At 42.5% G+C, this 21,184-nt stretch overlaps 1 protein-coding gene across 4 annotated transcripts in view; it reads left to right on the forward strand.

Annotated features, from left to right (window-relative positions):
* LOC134350328 (grainyhead-like protein 2 homolog) overlaps positions 1-21,184 on the forward strand; it is a 172,962-nt gene that overhangs the window by 78,748 nt on the left and 73,030 nt on the right. For all 4 annotated transcript variants that reach the window (XM_063055387.1, XM_063055394.1, XM_063055403.1 and 1 more), the window contains 3 exons: positions 4,429-4,484; positions 8,077-8,233; positions 14,136-14,247. In XM_063055387.1, coding sequence (XP_062911457.1) covers positions 4,429-4,484; positions 8,077-8,233; positions 14,136-14,247 — 325 coding nt within the window. The remainder of the gene's footprint in view (positions 1-4,428; positions 4,485-8,076; positions 8,234-14,135; positions 14,248-21,184) is intronic.

Here is a 21,184-nt window from a genome sequence, read left to right on the forward strand (position 1 = left end):
ACCATGGAAGAGTTATGGATCTGTACCTGACCATGGAAGAGTTATGGATCTGTATCTGACCATGGAAGAGGTATGGATCTGTATCTGACCATGGAAGAGTTAATGGATCTGTATCTGACCATGGAAGAGTTATGACTCTGTATCTGACCATGGAAGAGTTATGGATCTGTAGCTGACCGTGGAAGAGTTATGGATCTGTACCTGACCATGGAAGAGTTAATGGATCTGTATCTGACCATGGAAGAGTTAATGGATCTGTATCTGACCATGGAAGAGTTATGACTCTGTATCTGACCATGGAAGAGTTATGACTCTGTATCTGACCATGGAAGAGGTATGGATCTGTATCTGACCATGGAAGAGTTAATGGATCTGTATCTGACCATGGAAGAGTTATGACTCTGTATCTGACCATGGAAGAGTTAATGGATCTGTATCTGACCATGGAAGAGTTATGACTCTGTATCTGACCATGGAAGAGTTATGACTCTGTATCTGACCATGGAAGAGTCATGGATCTGTAGCTGACCGTGGAAGAGCACTCCTCAGTGCTGTAGAGCTGACCACGGAAGTCCTACCCTGGTGTGTTCTCCCGAAGTACAACCCCTCGCAATTGTTTGCATTAAATTCTATCTTCCATTTTTCAGTCCATTTTTCCAGCTGGTCCGGACAGAAACATAGAAACACAGAAATCCTAGAGCACAATACAGGCCCTTTGGCCCACAATGCTGTGCCAAACATGTACTTACTTTAGAAATTACCTAGGGTTACCTATAGCCCTCTATTTTTCTAAGCTCCATGTACCTATCCAGGAATCTCTTAAAAGACCCTATCGTTGCTGCCTCCACCACCATCACTGGCAGCCTATTCCATGCACTCACTACTCTCTGCGTAAAAAAACTTATCCCTGACATCTCCTCTGTACCTGCTTCCAAGCACTTTAAAACTGTACCATCTCATGTTAGCCATAACACGATCCTGCTGCAAGCACTGATAGCCTTCCTCACTATCTATTACGCCCCCAATCTTGGTGTCATCCAAAAATTTGCTGATCCAGTTTACTACATTATCATCCAGATCTTTGATATAGATGACAAACACAGACCCTGTGACACACCACTGGTCACATACCTTCGGTCAGAGAAACAACCATCTACTACCACTTTCTGGCTTCTCCCGCTAAGCCAGAGTTGAATCCAGTTTACTCCCTCATCCTGATTACCATACCAACCTCCCATGAGGGATTTTGTCAAAGGCCTTGCTAATATCCATGTGGACAATGTCCATTGCCTTTCCTTCATCAACTTTCCTGTTAACCATCTCAAAAGACTCCATAGGATGAGCTAGATGTGACCTACTACACACAAAGCATGCTGATTATCCCTAATCAAGCCCTATTTATCCAAATACTTATATATCCTGTCCTCTTGAATATCTTCCAATAACTTACCCACTATTGACGTTAGGCTCACCAGCTTATTCTTAGACCCTTTCGTGAAAGGCAAAACGTTAGCCTTCCTCCAATCCTCCACAACCTCACCCATAGTTACAAAAATGTTTTAAATTCCTCTGCCAGAGCGCCTACAATTCCTGCACGAATCTTTCCATAGGGTCCAAGGGGGCTCCTTCTCAGGTCTTGGAGACTTGTTCACCCTTATTTACCAGAAGACAACAAACACTTCCAAGACCTCACTACTGTTTGGTTTAACTGGAAACTGCAACTTTTGGTTGTGTTTGAAGACATAGGTACTGGTCTCCCTGTTGCTCCACATGTTAGAGCAGTTTAAGCATCAGTTTTAAGATGGAGGTTCAATTCCCCATAAGGAGCTTTTACGCTCGCCCTGTAACTGTGTGGATTTCCTCTGGGTGGTCCAGTTTCCAAAGACGTAGGGTTAGGGTTAGTGAGCTGTGGGTGTGCTATATGGGTTCCAGAAGCACGGTGACACGTGTGGGCTGCCGAACACAATCCTTACTGATTTGATGCGATGCAAGCGACGTATTTTACTCTATGTTTTGATGTACAGGTGACAAATAGAGCTAATCTTTTAGCAACCCACAAATGCTGGAGGAGCTCAGCAGGTTAAGATAGAAAGGAATAAGCAGGTGATGCTTCAGGAGATCCTTCATCAGAAAGGTCTTGAAGGGTTTCGCCTGAGACATCAACTGTTTAATCCACTCTATAGATGCTGAGTTCCTTCAGTATTCTGCATGTGTCTTACACTGGATTTCCAGCATTCTCGGAATCTCTAGTGATTATAATCTTATCCCTTCACTCCGCTCTCTCTTTGTCTCATCGCTGTCCCATTCACTGCTTCACTTTTTTTTCTCCATTTCCTCACCTCCTTGTCTTTCCCTCACTGTCCCACTGATCACATATCCTTTTCACCTTGTTCTATTTGTATTAGTGTTTTACAGTGAGACACTTGCACTTTGTAGTACTGCTCTTGTATGAAGAAGACCCTTGCCCATCAGTTCCTATGCCTAAGTATTGAATTGGATATGGACCAGGGTTGAAGTGGGTCAGATATGGTCCCAGAGCATTTGATCCTCAGCAACGCACACAAAGATAATAAGAGGAATAGATAGAGTGGACAGCCAGCGCCTCTTCCCCAGGGCACCACTGCTCAATAAAAGAGGACATGGCTTTAAGGTAAGGGGTGGGAAGTTCAAGGGGGATATTAGAGTAAGATTTTTTTACTCAGAGAGTGGTTGGTGCCAGGAATGCACTGCCTGAGTCAGTGGTGGAGGCAGATACACTCGTGAAGTTTAAGAGAGTACTAGACAGGTATATGGAGGAATTTAAGGTGGGGGGTTATATGGGAGGCAGGGTTTGAGGGTCATTGTGGGTCGTAGGGCCTGTAATGTGCTGTACTATTCTATGTTCTATGTTTGATGTAAAACACTGAAGGAAGTCAGTAGGTCAGGCAGCATCTATGGAAGAGAAAAAACACCCAACGTTTCAGGCTGAGACCCTTCATCAGGACACAGATGTTTCATGCTTGATCCCTGGCTGCAGGGCCCATTGCCTCTGGCAATCGATGTCCAGGGACCCCAGCGGGGATTGTTGGGGGCGGGGTGCCGTGATGAGTCCTAGTTAGAGTGTTCAGCTGGTCCAGGTCTCCTTGCACTTAAGCATCAAAAGATTTCTGAAGACTGTTGGCAAAGCCACAGAGGAACAGTGGTGTGTTAAGCCGCAGATGGTAGAGAAGGAGGGGGCTGTGAGGAATGGTGAGGGCAGCAAGGAGGGACTGTGCAGACTAACCCATCCTGGCTTTCAGTTATTGGATAAAAATTCTAAGCTAGTGGTCTTTTCCTCAGTTTGCGTAACACAATTACAGTGCCAGTAACGTGGCTTCAATTCCCGTCGCTGTCTGTGAAGGGGTTTGTGTATTCTCTCCATGAGCGTGTGGGCTTCCTCCGCGTGCTCTGGTTTCCTCCCACAGTCCAAAGAATTATGGGTTAGTAGGCTAATTGATCACGTGGGTGTAATCGGACAGCACAAGATCATTGGGCCAGAAGGGTCTGTTGGCATGCTGAGTCACTAAATAAAATCAAAGACAGACAATGCAACTAGAGATGGAGGGAATCTGCTTTATAGGGTACAGATTTGATTAATGTGTCAGAACTGGACCATTTGTTCACGTATTGGGAAAACACTTCAGAATGCAAAACCCATGATCGTCTGAAAAGGAGGAGTGGTCAGAAGTTCTATCACTTTGCAATCAGAAATTAGGGAGAGAAACAAGACTGAATAATTAAACACTCAGATTACAAGAAATATGTGCAGTGAAATCTCAGTTGTCTTGTACGAGGGGTGATTGATAAGTTCATGGCCTAAGGTAGAAGGAGTCAATTTTAGAAAACCTAGCACATATCTTTTTTCTACATTTACACACTTGGTCCAGCGGTCATGGAGCATACGGATCCCTTCTTTGTAGAAGTTAGCGTCTTGGACCTCCAGAAAGTGGTCCACGGCAGGGGTGATGGATAAGTTCATGGCCTAAGGTAGAAGGAGATGAGTTATTAACTTCAAACTTTCTGCATTTTCACTCAAAGAGTTGAACTGCACGTGCATGTAACGAGAGCTGTATAACTCATCTCCTTCTACCTTAGGCCACATACTTGGCGATCACCCCTGCTACGGACCACTTGGAGGTCCAAGACGCTCTCGTTACATGCACATGCAGTTCAACTCTTTGAATGATTATGCAGAAAGTTTGAAGTTAATAACTCATCTCTTTCTACCTTAGGCCACGAACTTATCAATTACCCCTCGTAAATTCAGTTGATAAGATTTACATAACAGAAATGGGAAAAATGGCCCTCAAACTTTTCAGAATGTGCTTTTACTTTGATCTACTTTATATTATCATGAAACTCGTTGCTGAATTCTAATGCATGTCTTTTTAATCCCTGATTTAACTGCAGAAATACCGCAGCCCTTCATTAGGAGAAGAGGAATTCATCTACGAACAGACAGGAGGGTAAGGCACTGGAATCCCTTGGGGAAGGTGAGGTGGGTGGCGGGGGGGATTGAGGGAAGAAATCTAAACACACACAAAATGCTTGAGAACTCAACAGGTCAGGCAGCATCCATGGAGATGAATAAAGAGTCGACTTTTTGGGTTGAGACCCTTTTTCAGGAGTAGATTTCCAGCATCTACAGAATATCTTGTATTTTTGAATTCTAGCACTCTGTTATGGGAAAAATTCAGATGCCTTGGTTACACAGAGAGTGCCTTGGATCCTGTTCATCCACTTTTTTGTCCTAGAGCTTTACAATGGTCACTTCATTAGGTACACCTCCTGTACCTAATAAAAGTGGACACTGAGTGTACACGACGTTCGTGGTCCTTTGCTGCTATAGCACATCCACTTCAAGGTTCTATGTGTTGTGCTTTCGCAGATGCACTTCTGCACAGCACTGGTATATCATGTGATTATTTGAGTTATTGTTACCTTCATGTCAGCTTGAACCAGCCTGGCCATTCTCCTCTGACCTCTCTCATTAACAAGGCATTTTCACCCACAGAACTACCACTCACTGGATATGTTTTTTTTTTGCTTTTCGCACTATTCTCTCTAAACTCTTGACATGGTTATGCATGAAAATCCCAGGAGATCAGCAGTTTCTGAGATACAGTACTCAAACAACGACAGCTGGTACCAACGATTATCCCACACTCAAAGTCAACTTAGGTCACATTTCTCCCTCATTCTGTTGTTTGGTCTAAACAACAACTGAACCTCTTGACCATGTCTGCATGCTTTTATGCTTTGAATTGTTGCCACATGGTTGGCTGATTAGATGCTTGCATTAAAGAGCAGGTGTATCTAATATAGTGGCCATTGAGTGTCTGTCAGGGGTTGGCCTCTGTGAAGGGTCCTCAAGTGTGAACATCACAGGGGCCGTTATGGAACTAGATGTCGTTTCCCCTGTTCACAACACTCCCCCTACATGGGCTCTGCTTTGATTTGTGAATATCAGGCACATGAAATATTGAAGAGTTCTTAGTGTTGAAAAACAACATCCCAAGTTAATGGCCTGGAAAAAGGAAGAGAGAGATAATTTATAAACTCAATAGATTCTGTAGGTGCTGGAAATCCAGAACTGCACACAAAATGCTAGAGGAACTCAGCAGTCTAGGCACCAACTACGGACTGGAATAAATAGTTGAAATTTTGAGTCAAGATCCTTCATTGGGACTGGGGAGGAAGGGGGCAGAAGCTAGAATAAGAATGTGGGAGAAGGGAAGGAGTACAAGCTGACAGGTAATATGTGAAATATGTGAGAGGGAGTGGGGGTGGATAAAGCGAGAAATTGGGAAGTGATAAGTGGAAAAGGCTGAATTGAGTTGAGGGCTGTCACCTTTGAACTATCACCTGTGGAACCAGAGGATCTAATACACTTGACCACTGTTATGCCACCATTAAGAATCCTTACCATGCCATCTGACGCCCACACTTGGAAAGTCAGATCTTCTGGTTATATATCTGCTCACAGAAGATAGGCAGAGACAAAAGACCACAGCACCAGTGGTGAGGACCAAGACAGTATGGTCAATGGAGGCAGAGGAGTCCTTACAAATCTGCTTTGAGTCAGTGAACTGGACAATGTTCAGGGATTCATCTTTGAGTCTGAATGAATACATCACAGTTATAACTGACTTCATCAAGACCCATGTGGATAAGTGTGTGCCTTCGAGAGCATACCAGACATACCCAAACCAAAAGCCATGGATGAACCAGGAGATTCGTAATCTGCTGAAGGCCAGGCCTGTAGCACTCAAGACTGGTGACCCAGAACTTTACAAAACGTCCAGGTACGGCTTACGGAAGGCTATTTTTAAGAGCAAAAAAGACAATTCTGATTGAAGGTTAGAGACAGAATTGGATGCAAACCAGCTCTGGCAGGATTTGCAGGCCATTACTTCCTACAAGACAAAACCTAACGTCATGGATGGCAGTGATGCTTCACTTCCAGAGGAGCACAACAGCTTTTATGCTCACTTTGAAAGGGAGAATAAAGGTACACCTATGCAAATCCCTGCAGCATCTGGTGACACTCTGCTTCCTGTCTCGGAGGCCGACATCAGAATATCTTTCAAGAGGGTGAATGCTTACAAGGTGTCGGGCCCTGATGGTGTACCTAGTAGAGCACTGAAAACCCGTGCCAATCAACTGGTGGGAGTGTTCAAGGACATCTTCAGTCTCTAACTGCTGCAATCAGAGTTTCCCGCCTGCTTGAGAAGGGAAACAATCATACCAGTGCCCAAGAAGAGCAGGGTAAGCAGCCTCAGCCACTATCACCCAGTGGCACTCGCGTCTTCTGTGAAGGAGTGCTTTGAGAGATTGGTCACGGCCAGAGTCATCTCCTGCCTAAGCAAGGACCAGGACCCACGGCAATGTGCCTACTGCCACAACAGGTCTACAGTGGATGCAATCTCACTGGCTCTCACTCAGCCTTGAATCGCCTGGACAGTAGTAATACTTAGATCAGGCTGCTGTTTTCTGACCACAGCTCAGCGTTCAACACAGTCATACTCTCAGTTCTAATCAAAAAGCTCCAAAACCTGGATCTCTACCTCTCTCAGCAACTGGATCCTTGACTTCCTCAGCGGGAGACCACAGTCAGTACTGATTGGAAATAGCATCTCCTCCTCGCTGGCAATCAACACGGGCAGACCCCAAAGGATGTGTGCTTAGCCCACTGCTCTACTCTCTCTACATCCACAGCTGTGTGGCTAGGCACAACTCAAATACCATCTATAAATTTGCCAGTGTCGCAACTATTGTTGGCAGAATTTCAGATGGTGATGGTGATGGTGATGAGATATCGGCTGATCGAGTGGTGTTGCAACAACAATCATGAGTTGTAGAGTCTTGAAAGTGAGCCTATGGGTTGTGTTCAGTAATCAGTTCAGTGTTGTGGTGAGTGAAGCTATCACTAGTTCAGAAGCCTGATGGTTGAAGCATAATAACTGTTCATGAACCTGGTGGGATGGAAAGTATGGTGAGGTGGTTAATGGGTAGAGATGTTGATCAGCCTGATGGCTCGCGGGAAGTAATTGCTTTTGTGTCTGGTGGTCCTGGCTAGGATACTGTGTAGCCAGTTCTCTGATAGGAGTGGAAGCGACTCATGCCTTAACACCAAGAAGAAGATGGTGTTAGTTATTACTGGAACAGCTGTTGTGGAGGTTGTTGTGATCACTGAATACTACCTTTGGATTGATTTTCAATGACATTATTATTATTATTATTTGATTTTTTTGTATCTGCATAGTATATTTTTTGCATATTGGTTGCTTGTCAGCCTTCATGTGTTGTTTCTCATTGCCTTTATTGTATTTCTTTGTTCTACTATGAATGCTGGCAAGAAAATGAATCTCAGGGTAGTACATGGTGACATATATGTACTTTGATAATAAATTCACTTTGCACTATAACCTTAAGGATTGAATAGAAATTAAATGTGATATGTAATGAATCTATTTGCTGACATAGTCTTTTGCTAAGTCCTGCATACGTTTCCTTGGGCTGCTTATGGATGCATCATTAATTCTTGTTTTGCTCTAGAGAGTCTTTCCATTACATGTTGGAAGCAACAAAGTCCTTGCGTCAAAAGCAAGGGGAGGGGCCGATGACGTACTTGAATAAAGGGCAGTTTTACGCCATAACCCTCAGGGAGACTGGAGCCAACAAGTGCCTTCGTCATCCAATCAGCAAAGTTAGGGTAAGCTGTTGTGTTTCCCTTCAACTTAAGTGGGACTTTTTAAGTAAACACAACAGTGCATTTATAAAGAAGTTTTGATTACGTCCAAAGGAAATTGCCTTGGTGTTTTCACATTATAGGTATAGAATTGGATTCCTATCTAATTGATGAGATCTATGGAAATACTTCCAAAGCTTCAACTTTCTGTGTGGTTGGGGATCATTTGGTATTGGGGCAACTTTACAGTTTTTGGGTTGAGGGGGTGTGGCTGTGATAAAATGACCCATTCTTGGAGAACGTTCAGACTGGGTATGTGTCATCCTGATCGCTCTCAAGTGGTGTCTGCTCACAAGTGTATGTAGCTATAATTCCTTGAAGGTGATGTCACAGTTAGATGGGGTCATAAAAAGAGACTTTGGCATATCGACTTTCATCAATTAAAGTATTAAGAACAGGACAACACACACGCACGCAATATGCTGGTGGAACTCTCAGTGGGTCAGGTAGCATGTATAGAAATGAATAAACAGTTGATGTTTTGGGTCGAGAAACTTCATGAGCCCAACACATCGACTGTTTATTCCTGTCCATAGATGCTGCCTGACTTGCTGAGTTCCTCCAGCATTTTGTGTGTGATGCCTCTGGACTTGCAGCATCTGCAGAATCTCTTGTATTTACAGGAATTGCGATGTTATATTAAAGTTGTGGGAGACATGGGTGAGGCCAGATTTGGTGTATATGACTGTGCAGTATGAATAGGATTGGGATTGGCTGTGAAGTTCCCCACACAATTGATAATCAGATTTATTATCACTGACAAATGACGTAAAATTTGTTGTTTTACAGTACAAAGACATAAAATCTGTAAATTACAAAAATGACTAAGTAAAGCAATAAAAAAGGAATAACAAGGTATTGTTCATTATCCATTTAGAAATCATAGCATCTTATTGAACATCACAAATAACCTCTCCTGGTCCAACCTCGTAGACAACATGATCAAAAAATCTCAGCTCTACTTCGTCAGGAGGCTAAAGGAACTTGTTATGTCCCTCTCTTATCAATCTTCCTTGATGCACTATAGAGTTGTGGATACAGGTCAGCACTTTGCAGAAGCCTGCCTTTTCCCTATGAACTCCGTGTGTGCTCACTGCTGATTCCATAAGGCAGGCAGCACAAGTAAAGACCCCACTCACCCCTCTTCCAATGGGCAGGAGGTACAAAAGCAGCAAGTAAGTACCACCAGGCTTAAGGACCTCACTCTTATGACCATTGAATGGCTGCCTAGTACAATAAGACAGACTCTTGACCTCGCAATTTATCTCGTTATGATCTTGCACCTTATTGTTTACCCCACACTGCCTTTCCTCTGTGGCTGTTGCACTTTATTCTGCATCTGTTAATATTTTCTCTTGTACCACCTCAATGCATTGTGTAATGGATAACATGCAAGACTAGCTTTTCACTGGATACCAGTACACACTAAGTGGCCACTTTATTAGGTACCTCCTGTAGCCCATCCACTTCAAGGTTCAACATGTTGTGCATGCAGCCATGCTCTTTTGCACACCATTGTTGTATCACATGATTATTTGAGTTACTGTCACCTTCCTATCAGCTTGAACCAGTCTGGCCATTCTCCTCTGATCTCTCTCAATTACAAGGCACTTTTTCCCTCAGAACTGCCACTCACTGGATGTTTTTCATTTTCCACACCATTCTCTGTAAACTCTAGAGACTACTCAGATTTCAAATCTACTCCTCAAATTTTTTTCTCCAGTCCTGCCGAAGGGTTTCAGCCCAAGACGTCGACTGTACTTTTTTCTATAGATGCTGCCTGGCCTGCTGAGTTCCTCCAGCATTTTGTGTGTGGAACTCTAGAGAATGTTGTGCATGAAAATCCCAGATCAACAGTTTCTGAGATCCTCAAACCACCCTGTCTGGCACCAACAATTATTCCACGGTCAAAGTCACTGAGATCACATTTCTTCCTCATTCTGACATTTGGTCTGAACAGCAGCTGAACTTCTTGACCATGTCTGAATGTTTTTATGCATGGAGTGGCTGATTAGATTATTTACGTTAAGGAGTAGATGTACAGGTGTACCTAATAAAGTGGCCACTGAGTGTATATGACAATAATAAGTTCAAGATATGATTGCAGAGGGGAAGAAGCTGTCCCTGTATCACTGAGTGTGGGAGTTCAACCTCCTTCCTGATTTTAGTAACAAAAGAAGGACATGTTCGAGGTAACGAAGGTTCTTTGTTATCTAGACATTACCTCCTGAAGATGACCTCGATGGTGGGGAGCATTGACTGAGGCTATAGCCCTCTACAGCCTCTTGTGATCCTCTGCATTGAAGGCTCTGTCCCAGGCTGTTCTGCAACCAGTCAGAATGCTCTGCGCCGTACATCTATAGAAATTTACAAGAACCTTTGGTGATAAACCAAATCTCCTCAAACTCCTAAGGAAGTAGTGCTGCCTTCATAATTTTGCATGATCCGAGACTCAAGTTCCTTTATAGTGCGTACATCGAAGCGTGCAGTGAAAAGCGTCATTTGCGTTAACAACCAACACACCTGAGAGTGGACTGGGAGCAGCCACAGTGTCACCACACATTCCAGCACCAGCATAGCACACTCACCACACTTGATAGAACGACACAGAACACAACCAGCAACAAAGGCGCAACAGCAAAACAAGCCCAATTCCTCCCTTGCACGTACACAGTCCTTTAACCCCAAACACGAGGAAATTTGCAAATGTTGGAAATTCAAGCAATTCCTTTAGATGCTGCCTGGCCTGCTGCGTTCACCTTTAACCCTAAGGCGGGCCTCCAGTGTCCAGTGGAGTCAGGCCTGCAGACCATCATTGTGTTGGAAGCAAGAATATCACCACTTACCCGTAATGTCTTGAAAACATCTGAAATCCATTTTGAAGTCTACGATTCCAGAGAACTGGTCTCAAACTGTCATTTCTTCCCTCAAGTTTAGAAGAATGGTGGGGGGGGGGCGTGCGGGGAGGGACTCATTAAAACCTATGGAACAGGCCGAGACAGAGAGTGGATGATGGAGGGGAGGCTTCCAAATTAAGATTCAGGTTGTATATTGTTATTCCTCAGTACACAAGTGTAAAGGAGAGCAAACTGATTGTTATGCCAGATGTGATGCAGCATAAACAAAAACACAGCAATCATAAAGAACGCAAGTTTAAAGATAAAGAAATACAATAAATGTAAAAACAATCCTATAAGATATAATGTATATTTCCACGCTGACAGGAAATGATAAAGTGACAAAGTGACTCTTGTTTGGCAAGCGGAACTCTTCTGGGCAGCAGCAGTGACCGTGACTGTGTCACTGTAGGTATAAGGTGTGGAGTGTAACTGTGAAGTGGCAGTGCATAGGGGATGAAGGGTGCTGGGGGCAGTTGAGCACCAGAGGGCACAGCCTTCGAATAAGAGGACGTCCCTTTAGAACAGAGGTGAGGAGGGATACATGCAGCCAGGGGGTAGTGAATCTGTGAATTCATTACCACAGACAACTGTAGAGGCCAAGTCACTGGGTATATTTAAAGCAGAGATTGATAGGTTCTTGATTAGTTAGGGCAGCAAATATAACGGGGAGAAGGCTGGGGAATGGAGTTGAAAGAAATAATAAATCAGCATTGATTAAATGGCAGAGCAGACTTAATTGGCTGAATGGCCTAGTTATGCTCCCATGTCTTGTCTTATGTCTTATTTCCACTGTTCATAATGTATCTTAACTCATCCAATACACAGTTTCATACATAGTAGCTCTCTCTTCCCTATATTTACAGTGTTACTTATGTAAATTTGACTTTGAATAGTGGAAATATTTTACCATTTTGATTTCCCCTGTTAGGCTGAATTGAGTATTGAATCATAACTTCTGCACTCTGCCCAACATAATGCTTCAATAACCATATAAACAAAACCACGGCCATTATTGTACCAGCCCCATTTTTGTACCACGTCATTTTTGCGACCTCTCAGACCTGAAGCACGGTTTGTACCTTACTGTAGAATGGTGGTCAGTAAGAATCTTATTTGAATTTTCACAACTGTGCAATTTCTTTTGGGGCAACTTCTATTCTGAAGGTGACGGCACACATTAAGCTTGCCATTCATAGAAATAATTGACGTTCATTTGGTAGTGACTTGGTTGCTTTTCTGCTCTGTAATATAAAACTTGCAAAACTGAGCAAAAACTATCTGCAGAAGGAATTGGCTACCTAGTAAAATAAATACATTGCATTTACACTGGAGACTTTCTACTGATAGAGACAGTCTCCAATTAAGTAATGAGGAAAAACTGCTGTGGTGTTTAAAGGCATGTATTCAGTCTCAATTTATTTCAGGTGTCGTTTAACTGGATGCTATTTTCTCTTAAAACTGTTTCGTGCATGTTTTTAATAGAACTCCCTTCCATTAATGTGCAAAGTGCCTAGAGCACACAATACAGGCCCTTCTGCCCACGATGTTGAGTCACCCTTTTAAGCTACTCTTAAGATCAATTTAACCCTTTCCCCTGACATAACCCTCAAGTTTTCTATCATCCATGTGCCTGAGTGTTTCTAAAACGTCCCTGATATATCTGCCTCTACCACTACCACCGGCAGGACTTTACATGCACTCACTACTCTCTGTGTTAAAAAAAAAACCCTCCTGACAACCTACTATACTTTCTCCGATCACCTTAAGATTATGTCACCTTTTATTAGCCATTTCCACCCTGGGGAAAGTTTCTGGCCATCCACTCGATATATGACTCTTGTTATCCTGTGCATGGCCGGTTGGTGACGCCATGGCATCAGCGCCAGACTCCAGAGTGAAGGCTCCCGAGTTCGAATCCAAGTCAGGCCACCCCCCCACCGAGCACGCTTTCCATCCATGCTGGGTTGAGCGTCGAGCTAGCCACTCGGCCTTGTTAAAAAAAAGGTCAGGAACGTTCATATCGTGACCCGGTTAATCCGAAAGGAGACCGATCCTGACACCATGCGCCAGACAAGAATAGCTGACTGTCTGGTGGGACGTGCAAAAAAAAATCTTGTGCATCTCTATCAAGGCACTTCTCATCCTCCTTTTCTCCAAGGAGAAAAGCCCAAGCTTGTTCAACCTATCCTCATAAGACATGCTCTCTAATCCAGGCAGCATCTTACTAAATCTCCTCAGCACCCTCTCTAAAGGTTTCAGATCCTTCCTATTTAATGTGACAACTGGAACTGAAAACAGTATTTCCAATGTGGTCTATCCAGGGCTTTATAGAGCTGCAACATTACCTTGTGCTTCTTAAACTCAGTCCCCTGACTAATGAAGGCCAACACACCATAAGCCTTCTTAGCCCCAAGATGCCTCTGTTCCTCCACACTGCTAAGAAACCTGCCATTAACCCTATATTCTGCCTTCAAATCCGATTTCCAACGTGTATCACTGCATAAATTCCCAGTGGAAATTCATCTGCCACTCCCCAGCCCAGCTCTGCGTCTTGTAACCTGCAGCAACCTTCTACACTGTCCACAACTCCGCCTGCCTACATACAGAAAATATTTAAAGGGCTGTAATTTTGTTTTTGTTGTAGGATTAGAATTAGAAGCAATGATCAACAGTGTAAAGGAAATAAATGCTGATATGAAGTTGTATAATTAGTCTTTAATTGTCCCATGATAATTTTTACTTCTTGCAAAGTTTTCTTGAAAAAATTGCTGGCATGAGCCTACTAAGAGTAAGAGACTGTGGCTGGCTACAGAGTAATATTGATACCAATATAGAAGTGTAAAACATGCTCATATGCTAATCTTCAAATGAGGAATAACAGGATAATGTGAGCCAGATAAAGGTTCAAAACTTTGTAATTTTTTGGAAAATATAATCTTAACAAATCTGACTAATCCCTTTCCCAGAGTGTAATAATGGTGGTATTCAGTGAAGACAAGAACCGTGAAGAGCAACTGAAATACTGGAAATATTGGCATTCCCGACAGCATACAGCCAAACAGAGGGTTCTTGATATCGGTAAGTGACTGTGTAAATGCAGCTTCTCTGAGGTGAGCTACAATGACAAAACAGGAATTTCCAATGGCAATGGCCTTGATTTGGGGCGGCACGGCAGCATAGCAGCTAGTGTAACGCTGTTGAGGTGCCAGCAACCCAGGTTCAATTCTGTCCACTACCTGTAAAGTGTTTATATATTCTCTCCGAGACCATGTGGGTTTCCTCCGAGTGCTCTAGTTTCCTCCAGCGTTGCAAAGATGTAAGGGTTATGAGGTTAATTGGTCACATGGGTGTAATAGGGTGATGCAGAGTCATTAAGCCGGAGGGGCCTGTTACTGCGCTGTATCTCTAAATAAATAAATGAATAAATACTATAAAAACATTAATTATTATAGATGTGTATTTTAGTTTTCACTAGCTGGATAGACTAGAGGTTTATGTTCCTTTGTATAGAGTTTTAGGGTAATTATGTTTTGATATTTTTTGGGTTCTCATCCACTTTAGGCTGCTGCTCTGTGAACCAAAACAGTTTCACATGCCTGTGCTTGAGGAGAAAACCCAGAAGTGATGGCTTTGATTGTCATCATCAAATCCAATTCTCCACTTCACAGAAATGATCAGTGGATTGAAATGAGTAGTAAAACTGTTCCCAGCTCGTGGCTGAAATTTCTTCTCGCATCTAAAAATCAATAGGTTGAGCGAGCTAGGGCTTTTCTCTCTGGAACGGAAGAGGACGAGCGGTGACTTGATAAAAATGTACAAGATGATAAGAGAATGGATACCCAGAGACTTTTTTCCCAGGACAGAAATGGTTAATACTGTATGAGGAGGTATAATTTTAATTTTGGACCAGAGTATTGGGGGGAATGTCAGATAAGTGCACAGAGAGGGGTGTGTGTGTGTGTGTGTGTGTGTGTGAGAAACATCAACAGGAGTGGTGGAAGAGGCAGATACATTAGGGGCATTTAAGAAATTCTTAGGTAGGCAGATGAACATTAGAGAAATAGAGGGCTATGTAGGAGAGAAAAGTTAGATTGATCTTAGAGCAGGTTTAAAGGTTGACACAACATCATGGGCTGAAGGACCTATATTGATTAAACTTATTAAGATTAAAGTAAATTTATTATTAAAGTATGTACTTGTTACTATATATTACCCTGAGATTCATTTTCTTGCTGCATTTACAGGAAAATAAAGAAATACAATAGAATTTATGAAAAACTTTATACATAAGCAAAGATTGACAAACAGCCAATGTGCAAAAGAAGATAAATTGTGCAAATAGAAAATAAGTAAAACCGAGAATGTGAGTTTTCGCGTCCTTGAACGTGAGACTGTGGGTTGTGGAGTCAATTCAGAGTTGAGGTGAGTGAAGTTATCCTCACTGGTTCAGGAGCCTGATGGTTGAAGGATAATAACCGTTCCTGAACCTGGTGGTGTGGAACCTAAGGTTGCAGTACTTCTTGCCTAACGGTAGTAGCGAGAAGAGAGAACAGCCTGGGTAGTGGGGGGTGTCCTTGATGATGGATGCTGCTTTCTTTTGACAACAGTCCACGTAAGTAAGCTCAATGGTGAGGAGAGCTTTGCCTATGATAGAGTGGGCTGTATCTACCACTTTCTGTAGACTTTTCTGTCCCCTGGCCCTTGGTGTTTCCGTACCAAGCCATTATGCAACCAGTTATGATGCTCTCCACTATGCATCTATAGAGGTTCGTCAAAGTTTCAGGTGACATTATGAATCTACACAGATTTCTATTAAAGTAGAAGTTTTGTTGTGCGTTCTTTGTGATGGCATTTATGTGCTGGTCCCAGCACAGGTCCTCTGATATGATGACGCCGAGCAATTTAACGTCACTGACCTTCTCCAGCTCCTGATGCCCTCATGAGACTGGCTCATGGACCTCTACTTTCCTCCTCCTGTAGTCAATGATCAGCTGTTTGGTTTTGCTGACATTGAGTGAGATGTTGTTATGGTGCCAACCAACCAAATTTTCACATGGTGAGGAACAACGTGGTACAAAGATTGATTTACAGTGACCATGAAAGCATTAGATTGGAAAAAGATATTGATGATTTGCTGAGCACAGCAGAAATGTAGCACACTTCATTACCACACACTATACTTTTGGGAAGGTGGTATATACAACAAATGGAGGATAATAAGTAATGTAGAACAAAGGGACTTTTGGAGTGTTTGTCACCAACCCTTAAGGGCATGGTAATGTAACAGTTAACACCATCACCTTACAGCACCAGTGATCACCCATTGGGGTTTAATTCCCACCGGTGTTGGTAAGGAATTTGTATGTTTTCTCCCAAGACCGCTTGGGTTTCTTCCCGTTTCCTTCCACTTTCCAAAGGTGTACAGTTAGGGATAGTAAGTTGTGTGCGTGTTATGTCGGCGTCGGAAGTGCAGTGACACCTGTGGGCTGCCCCCAGCACAACACTCGCTGGTTTGATTTGACACAAACACTCTGTTTTGGTGTATATGTGACAAATAAAGCTGATCGTTAATCTTTATCAGGACAGGTCAATAAACTGGTTACAGAAGCTTTCCTTCATTAGAATGCAGGAGTAGAAAAGCTAAACTAGAAGTATGCTTGATGGTAATTAGACCACAATTTATGTACTACTTCGAACTTCGATCAGCATATTATAGAAATGATGTGACTGTACTGGAGAGGGTGAAGAGTATGTCGGTGCTGTGAGGAAGGATTAGATGAGCTTGGGTTGTTTACCTTCCTAAGGGAAGACTTAATTGAAGTGTACACAATAACGAGGGGTTGAGTTAGGCACAGCCCATTTTACGCCTTTTCCCCTCTGTAAAGGCACTAGAGACCAAACGGCATGGAATTGAAGGAATTGTTAAGGAGGTCATGGGGAAATGAGTGTGGCACAGAGGTGTAGTAGTGACTTTACAGTGACAGCGATCACTGATCACGGCTTCATTTCTGCCTGTGTCTCAAAGGAGTTTGTACCTTCTCCCCGTGACTACGTGGATTTCTTCCAGGTGCACCAGCTACAAAGGGTTGGGAAGTTGTGCCATGCTATGTTGATGCTGAAAGCATGGCAACACTTGCGGGCTGGCTCTGGCGCAATCATTGGGCCATGTTGGTCAATGATGTAAAACACCCATTTCATTGTATGTTTCAATGTACAAGTGACAAATGAAGTTCATTTTTATCTTTAATTGTTTCTCAATCAGAGGATGGTGAGTGTCTGGAACTTGCTGCCATCACATTTAAATGCGTTTGGATGTTTATGTAGAGTTCTGATCTGCAGGTCTGGAAATCTATGTTCGATTAGGCTTGTTACAGTCTTGCACAGATTCAATGGACCAAGTGGTAATCTAGTGTGTGTAATAAATTCTCCATAGGCTTACCCATTATAAATTTGTTTTCATCTATGGGGTTATTGTATATGGGATTTACACATCACTAATGATTCTAAGGAATTTAGGTTTAAGTATGTGGGATTTTAGCTTTAGTGCATGGGATTGCATGGGATTTTATGTATATGGAATATTAAATTTAAGTATATAGGATTTTAATTTCATTAATGATTTTAAGGATTTTAACCTCACTAATAATGACTTTTGCTGGCCATTAGTGTGCATCATGGTTCTCTTATGAAAAGTAACAAATGACTGAATGAAATATTAGTATTTGTACATGAGGCTCCTTTTTGGAAATGTTCATGTTTCCTCTCACAACAGTCAGTTTGTTCATGATTAGATAAGGATTAACTTTATTTGTTGCATGTACATCGAACATACAGTGAAATGCATCAAATCAGCAAGGGTGTGCTGGGGGCAGCCCACAAGTGTCACCATGCTTCCGATGCCAACTCAACATGCCCACAACGTAGTAAACCTAACCCAGACGTCTGTGGAATGTGGAGGGAATCTAGAGTAACCAGAGGAAAGCCAAGCGGTCACGTAGAGAATATAAACAGCAGTGGGAATTGAACCCCAATTGGTGATTGCTGGCTGGCACTGTAAAGTGATGCACTAACCCCGCCGCTTCAATGCCGCCCCAATGGTGTCTTGTCTCTGAGGGAAACAAATCATCAGCCGCTGCTTTTGTTTTGCAGCCAGTTTTCCAAAGCACACTGAAGTGCTCCAACATAAACATCACATGAATTGTTGACATTGATTTTTGTCTTTCTTTATGTGAAGAAAACCGTCTTGAAAACGTTCTGTGGTCATTTCATATGTGTGTGTGTGTGTGTGTGTGTGTGTGTATGGTTTAACCTTTAAACACCAAAAACAAATCAAGAAAATAGCCAGAATTCCCTTCGTTTATTTGGGACTCTATGCCGCTTAATTGGGACAGGAGTCTGTTGCCGGACAGTTTCTGACTAGCGTCAGTCGTGTGTACATCATGTGGCCGTTAGTCATTACACCGTGCTTAGAACAGTTTTTAAATAGCGTTGCTTGCGTGTTTGTGTTCAAAAAGCAGTGATTTTTGTCACTGATGGCTGGCAAGTCATAATCAGTATTCAGAACCGTTTTGCTCACTGCAGTTTCAAGCATTCAGGATTGGAGATGCCAGAAATGGCCAGGAGTGGAAATGAAACAATTTCACTTCTTCATCAGTGAAAGGACTGCTTGAAGACAGTCCAATATCTGCTCTAATTGTTTGTGCTGATTTTGTTCATTTACAGTCAATCAAAAAACACATCAGTGTGCACTGCATGAATTCCTCTGTCGATAACTATTAGGAACTAATGCACAGTTTTGTAGTACTGTAATAGGTTTGGTAGTGTTCTAATTTGTTCTATATTTTTAACTATGTCATTTATTACTCAGTTCATCAGTAGTTTGTCTTTGTTATACCTTTTTAACTATTTCCATGAAATTTTGGCTCATTGGGACAGCCAGTTAATTGTGTCATAATGTACTGGTCCCGATGTGTTCCAATCAACTGGAATCCTGTGTGTGTGTGACAGAACAGGTTGGCAATGCTAATTCTCCCGTTAACCTTGCCCCTTTGCCCGGTTAGTCACTCCTCCTTGTCCTGTCCCTGCTCTGGTTTCCCCAGTAGTTCACACACTTTGCCCTCCCATTCTGAAGTTCTTGAGAGTTCACCATTTATACACCCCAGCAGTAAAACAGTCACCAGCTTGGCTAATCAAAACAATCCCTTCAGTTAGCGTGTTCTACTGGTTTGTAGCTCATAAAAATAAGGATTCTAGACACAGGCATTCCAGTTCATTTATTTTCACTCACACCATTACATCAGTTTGTAGACAGAACAGTTTCAAAGGTCCGAGGGACAGTTTGGGTGTCCTAAAATAATGCCAGGGTTAGTGGGAGCAGGCACACTACACCCTACTCAAGCAACACCACCAGTGGGGTGATATTATTTATTTTACGTACAGTATATACAACTGAACATGAGGAGACTGATCTATGGGTCTAACTAAGGTACTTGTTGTGGAATAAAACTGTAGGATGTTAGAATCACTATTTAAAATGTTCCATTTCTGCATCTGAAATAGTTACTATGGTCTGATCATGTGATTTCACCCCCCCCCCCCACACACACACACCCAGACCAACATGTTCCTTCTAGACTGGGCAGAGCCAGATTGAAGCCTTCAGTCTGGCTTTGCTAGAGAGGTGCTGAGGTTGGATTTGACAGTTGGTGAATAGTTATATTGGAAAGTTAACGACAAAGTGTACGTTTGTTTTCATTTGTCTATTTGCAAATACTGTTTTTCTTCACAGCGTTTGGCAGCTTTTGCATTTTTTTTTTCACCTGCGCTAAATAAAACCCCTTTGCATTAATGTACCATTGTGACTTAGCATCTGTATTATTTTCAACTGGTGACCTTTGTCAGGCATGTTCCCCACGCCTTATTGATAGCGAGGTGTGACTCTGTGTGTGTGTGTGTGTATGTATACACACATACATACACATATACTGTTGTTGACTTCAATACATAAGTATCAAAGTGCATTTTTCTGTGCTCCTCTGCTATATGTCAGGGTTCGGGTACTGAGGAAACAACTGTTTGGATAATGGGGTTGGATGGATACATTTTTTGTCAACAGCTGTTTTAAAATAATTTTCAGAGATTTTGGTTCCCATTCCTCCTTTGATAATAAAAGTTTTTCCACTGAATGTTGAAATAACTGTAGTGCTGGCCTGCAAGGTGCGTTGCATGATACTACAAGGGACCAGGGAAGCATCGCTTCCAGTTTCCTTGAGTTCATTGAGTCACGGAATGCCGTGTTCCAACTTGTTGGAATCTGAGCTTCAACATTTTCCACAGTACTGTATCAGATCGCAGCAAAAAGTTCTTTTTTTGTAGTTAGTCTTGCTACGCGTCACCTCACTGTGTAGTTACTAAATGCAGGAAAGCCCAAGATACGTTTACTGCATTGCCTTGATCCCTTAGTCCAAGAATTCAATGAATTTAGTCAAACCTGATCATTCAGTTTGCATTTGATTTCTTTTGTTCATTCACCAATATTTCTCTATTACATTTTTGTAAAGATTTCTTTATATTTTTAACCCATTGTTGTCAAATAAATTGGAATTCTCAAGGACAATGGTCTTTTTTTAATAATGCAGAGAAGTACCACATTTATCTTTAAATCAGTTTTTTGATGAACTTTTATAGATATGCAATAGTAAATCCATCTCTCCTGCAATTTCAGTCGGTGCTGATGCAGTCTCTCTGAATCAGGAGACCTTCTTTGTCCAATTTTGCCTTTTTGTAAACTCCACCCTTTTAGGTTCCCTGAGAACATAGAAACCTACAGCACATTACAGGCCCTTCAGCCCACAATGTTGTGCCAACCATGTAACCTACTCTAGAAACTGCCTAGAATTACCCTACTGCATAGCCCTCTATTTTTCTAAGCTCCATGTACCTGTCTAAGAGTCTCTTAAAAGACCCGATTGTATCCGCCTCCACCACTGTCACCAACAGTGCATTCCACACACCC

Source organism: Mobula hypostoma, chromosome 1, assembly GCF_963921235.1.
Source record: "Mobula hypostoma chromosome 1, sMobHyp1.1, whole genome shotgun sequence".
Lineage (NCBI taxonomy): Eukaryota > Metazoa > Chordata > Chondrichthyes > Myliobatiformes > Myliobatidae > Mobula > Mobula hypostoma.